At 41.5% G+C, this 5,449-nt stretch overlaps 1 protein-coding gene across 1 annotated transcript in view; it reads left to right on the forward strand.

Moving 5' to 3' along the window:
• LOC105551157 overlaps positions 1-4,902 on the forward strand; it is a 78,841-nt gene extending 73,939 nt beyond the window's left edge. Inside the window, 2 exon segments of the mRNA XM_011996311.1 lie at positions 4,229-4,733; positions 4,736-4,902. Coding sequence (XP_011851701.1) covers positions 4,229-4,733; positions 4,736-4,902 — 672 coding nt within the window.
• Positions 4,903-5,449: the final 547 nt, after the last annotated feature.

Raw genomic sequence — 5,449 nt, forward strand, 5'->3', positions numbered from 1 at the left:
GTAGCCAATTCTGTAGTTTATAATTTAACAAAAAGTGAAATCTGTGAGATTCTTAATAATTTACTTTGCTGATTCCTTTTTTTTTTTTTTTTTTTTGGTCCAGAAACACAGCACTTAACTTTTGGAATAACATTACATCCCACTAAAGAAATAAAGTATCATATCTCAGCCTTTCTAACAATTTGAGGGAAAAGCATTTTGTATTCATAACAATCCTAGTGAAAACAAACACTGTAATTATTAAACATTGCTAACTAGATTCACCATATTCATATTAAAATTGCTTTAAATGAGTATATTGTTTGGGTGTTGAAAATAGGTTAGAGTAGGCTGTAGCAAATTTTCTCTGCTAAAATTTCCTTTAGTTGTGTATGTCCATATAATCCTCTACTTTAGGCCAGCCATCCCCCTAAAGCTGATAGTACACTCCATAATACTGTAATAATCTATTGAACCACAGTGTCACAAGTTGTTGAGTGGCATAAATATATAGGACTTAAAATCACTCCTTAAGGGCAATTGTGATCTAAGTGTATACCAAGCACATGTCTATTGTACATCAGAGAGGCACAGTGAAACCTGATTTCTTTCCACCCTAAAATAGATAATTAGCCAGAGAAAATAAGGGGTTCAATCATTTAATACAATGAAAAGAGCTTTATTTCTATTACTTTTCAGGAGCCAGTCCCCATGTATATATGTGGAAGTTGAAGAGTTCCTTATGAGAACACAATACGCCCATCAAAGGTGGAAGTGATAGGTTTGATTATTCAATAAATGCTAGGAGATACCAGCCTAATTCTCATATAATAAACAAATTTGATAAATGAAGGTAAGAATGAATATTATTGTAGACATGTAGCAGGGTAGGGTAATGTGGGGAAAAGAAAGAGAGATCAGACTGCTACTGTGTCTATGGAGAAAGAAGTAGACATAAGAGATTCCATTTTGTTCTGTACTAAGAAAAATTCATCTGCCTTGAGATGCTGTTAATCTGTAACCCTACCCCCAACCCTGTGCTTGCAGAGACATGTGCTGTGTTTACTCAAGATTTAATGGATTTAGGGCTATGCAGGATGTGCTTTGTTAAACAAGTGCTTGAAGGCAGTATGCTTGTTAAAAGTCATCATCATTCTCTAATCTCAAGTACCCAGGGACACAAACACTGTGGAAGGCGGCAGGGACCTTTGCCTAGGAAAGCCAGGTGTTGTCCAAGGTTTCTCCCCATGTGGTAGTATGAAATATGGCCTCGTGGGAAGGGAAAGACCTGACTGTCCCCCAGCCCGACACCCGTAAAGATTCTCTGCTGAGGAGGACTAGTAAAAGAGGAAGGCCTCTTTGCAGTTGAGATAGAGGAAGGCATCTGTTTCCTGCTCCTCTCTGGGCAATGGAATGTCTCCTTGTAAAACCCAATTGTACGTTCTATTTACTGAGATAGGAGAAAACCGCCCTAGGGCAGGAGGTGAGACGTGCTAGTGGCAGTGCTGCTCTTTAATGCACGGAAATGTTTGTGGAGATGTTTGTATACACGCACATCAAGGCACAGCACCTTTCGTTAAACCTATTTATGACACAGAGATCTTTGTTCACATGTTTTCCTGCTGACCCTCTCCCGACTATTACCCTATTGTCCTGCCACATCCCCCTCTCTGAGATGGTAAAGATAATGATCAATAAACACTGAGGGAACTCAGAGACTGGTGCCGGCGCGGGTCCTCCATATGCTGAGCACTGGCTCCCTGGGCCCACTTTTCTTTCTCTATACTTTGTCTCTGTGTCTCTTTCTTTTCTCAAGTCTCTCGTTCCACCTGACGAGAAATGCCCACAGGTGTGGAGGGGCTGGCCCCCTTCAGGGTAAGGGTAGGAAGGTATCAGCCCAACTATGTAAACACCAGAGAAGAAAAATTTACAATTATTTATTGTCTTTTAAATTCATGACTTAGGTTTGGGCTCTTGTAAGCTCTAGCTTGCCAAATGAATTAAGTATTTGTTTAAAATAATCATTATGCATCCTTCTTCTCCAGTTCCTTGCCATGTGAGTGGTTGGTAGTTACGTGTGATTTTAATTTTACCTTCTCAATCAGACTTTATCTCTGGTGTCCACAGGGAAGTAACAAACTTCTAAAAGATCACTCAAGTCCACTATACATTGCATATTTGATTCTTTCATTTCCTCAAATAAAAACAAATTCAGCTTTGTGAACTATCAAATTTTTCAAAATAAAGTACAGAATGCCAGTACCAGCATTTAGTGGATCTGTATTCACTAGACTAAAGTTAGATATACTACTCTTTAAATAATTTAAAACAGTATCTACTACTATATTGCTATATTAAAATAAAATAAAACAATTTAAAATAAGATATACTTCTGACATCATCCTTATTAAGCCTGTAGAAGAGAAAGATCTGCAATAGAAACAAACAGACATAATCTAAGGATCCTGACCTTAAGAAGTTTACAATTTTGGCAAAGAAACAAGATAGACACACTCAAAACTAAATAACAATTCAGGACAACAATATAAGAAATGTCTATATAAATTTATCCTTTTTATAAGCTACCTTTTGAAGTTTGTCACTTTGTCAGACTAATCTTTGGGATTTATTGATTGCAAAAGCTATTCATATTTTAGGATTGCATTTTCTAACACTTCCACCAGAAATAACATAAAGGAGATTTTAGCGATTAGCTGAAAATAAAAAAAGGACAGAGTAAGAGGAAAGAAAATAAAGGTATTATATTTGCCTTTTGGAATTATAACATAGAGTCTAAAGTTAAAAAACTAAGGTGAGCATTTATATAATGATTAGACAACTTTCTCAGGGACAGCCTACTTTTAAAAATAATAGCTATCACACATGGATTGCAATAATTAAACTAAGTGCTGTATAAGCCTCATGTTTAATGCATCATCTAATTTATTACTTAAAACTCATTGTTGGTACTATTCTTCCTAGGAGTAAAACACTAATGCAAGTTCACACAACTTGAAATAGGTGAAGTCAAGCTTCCAGCTGAGGTCTATTTGACACATAATCCAATGTCTCTCTTCCTTCCTAAGAAGGGAATAAAAAACGCTTATTGCATTTGTTCTGTATCTACATACCTTTAATGAAGTAGCAGTATGCTGAAAATATAGATCAAGAATTGCCCCCATCCTGGCTAACACGGTGAAACCCCGTCTCTACTAAAAATACAAAAAACTAGCCGGGCGAGGTGGCGGCACCTGTAGTCCCAGCTACTCGGGAGGCTGAGGCAGGAGAATGGCGTAAACCCAGGAGGCGGAGCTTGCAGTGAGCTGAGATCCGGCCACTGCACTCCAGCCTGGGCGACAGAGCAAGACTCCGTCTCAAAAAAAAAAAAAAAAGAATTGCCTAAATTCACAATGCTAATATGACTCATTTCACAGAACCTAAAAGAAGGATTAAATTTAAAAAGGCTTACTGAGTGGCAATGGAAGTAAGGAAGTTGAAGGTGTTGTGCTTTCTCTAAGAATTCACCCAAGGCTTTTAAGTCTGTACTTACCCAAGAAGAGGAAATTTGCAATCTAGGTGAAAGGGGTGAGTAAATCTAGCGTGTCAGGGAAGAGATCTTGGAATTGTCCATTTGGGGGTCCAGGCAGGACGACTTGAAAAAAAAGTGTTTCTAGGATGCTGCTGAAAGATTAAGATACTAGAGAGAAAAAGGAGTGAAGAACAAGTTCAAAGAGTGAGAAACATGGAAAGGTGGAAAAGCTCACTGTTTGATATTTTGGAGGGGGTGCTCTGCTGCCAGAGAAGTGGGAACTTGACCATGAGTAGAAAGAGAAAAATGAAGGTTGCTAAAGTTAATAAGGTCTAGGCAGTGAGTAAGGAGGTTATGGGAAGTGTTATTAGTATGGATGCTGAATTCACTGAGGATATGTGCCATTCAAATAAAGCTTTGTGATATTAAGTATAACTAATGACATCACAAAAAGCAGTACATTTGACAAAACAATCACATTTTGACAATACTGTAATAAGTTTAAGAAATCAACCAGGTGATTCACTCAAAGTGGTTGCACTTATATTCATAAGTAACTTTAAAAATACTTTATAGGTAAAAAGGTCAGGTTAAAGTCCAGTCGCCAAGATTTCAGGTGGAACTCATGGAACTCGATGCTGGAGCCCCACATCTCGCCCCTGAAGTCTGTTCCTCATTCAAACCAACCAGCCCCGAAGCATCCCCCTTCCCTCCTAACAGTCTGCACTGCCCACTTCCGGTTCGGTCACACACCCGCCATTCGCCATCTACCATTCCTCGCCACCGCTGCCGCTGCCTGCACTACTGCCTTTGCCTACGTGTTCGCCATCCGCGCTGCCTGCGATGACCACTGCCCCGCTGTTGCAGGTGCTCTACAACTACCACACCAACTGCGAGGCCGCCGTCAACAGCCACATCGACCTGGAGCTCCACGCCTCCTATGTGTACCTGTCCATGGCTTTCTACTTTGAACGAGACGACATGGCCCTGGAGCACTTTGGCCGCTACCTCCTGCACCAGTCAGACGAGAAGATGGAGCATGCGCAGGAACTGATGAGGCTGCAGAACCAGCTCAGTGGCCTCACCTGCCTTCATGACATCAGGGAGCCAAAGCGCTAAGGCTGGGAGAGCGGGCTTGAGGCCATGGATTATGCCTTCCACCTGGAGAAGAGCGTCAACTACAGCCTCCTGGAGCTGCACCAGCTGGCCCTGGAGAAGGGCGAGCCCAGCTGTGCGACTTCCTGGAGAGCCACTACCTACACCATCAGGTCAAGACCATCAAAGAGCTGGGTGGCTATGTGAGCAACCTGGAAAAGATGTGGGCCCCGGAAGCCGGCCTGGCTGAGAACCTGTTTAACAAGCTCTCCCTGAGTCACAGCGAGAAAGAGACCTGAGCCCAGACAGGCCCCACAGCCACGAAGTGCCTTTTCCGGGTCGGGCCACCAGGCGGGGCGTGCATGTTGCCCTTTCAGAATGTTCTCTTCAGTTTTTTCCTTTCAGTTTTACCATTGTTGGCAATAAAGTTATCTGGTTCTCAAAGCAATGAAGGTGTCCAGTTGAGGCGTGCCTGCAAAACTCTCACCTTCTACGAGCTAGGGCAAATCCCCATGCAAGTTTAAAAAGGGTGTCCAGCAGTCTCTACACCCAGGGCTACTCCATCTGCATGCAGCTCAGGGTCTCTAAGGATGGAGGTGGATGGTATTCTGTGAGTCCCTGTAAAACACATTAATCTTTTCTTTCTAAACTATGTGGATATATGGGGTAGGGAGGGTGGGGTGGGTGGTCTTAGGCCCCTGTGTCTGTGGGTGCATGTGCATGGTAAAGTGTAAAATATGGTCTAGAATTCATCCTAGTGGTTGTCTCTAGGGAAAAAGTGAAGGGAATGGGATTGGGCAGGGATTAAATTAATGAGGTCTTTAATTTTACATGAAAAGTTTTCTT

This window comes from Mandrillus leucophaeus, unplaced genomic scaffold, assembly GCF_000951045.1.
Source record: "Mandrillus leucophaeus isolate KB7577 unplaced genomic scaffold, Mleu.le_1.0 Scaffold509, whole genome shotgun sequence".
Taxonomy (NCBI): domain Eukaryota; kingdom Metazoa; phylum Chordata; class Mammalia; order Primates; family Cercopithecidae; genus Mandrillus; species Mandrillus leucophaeus.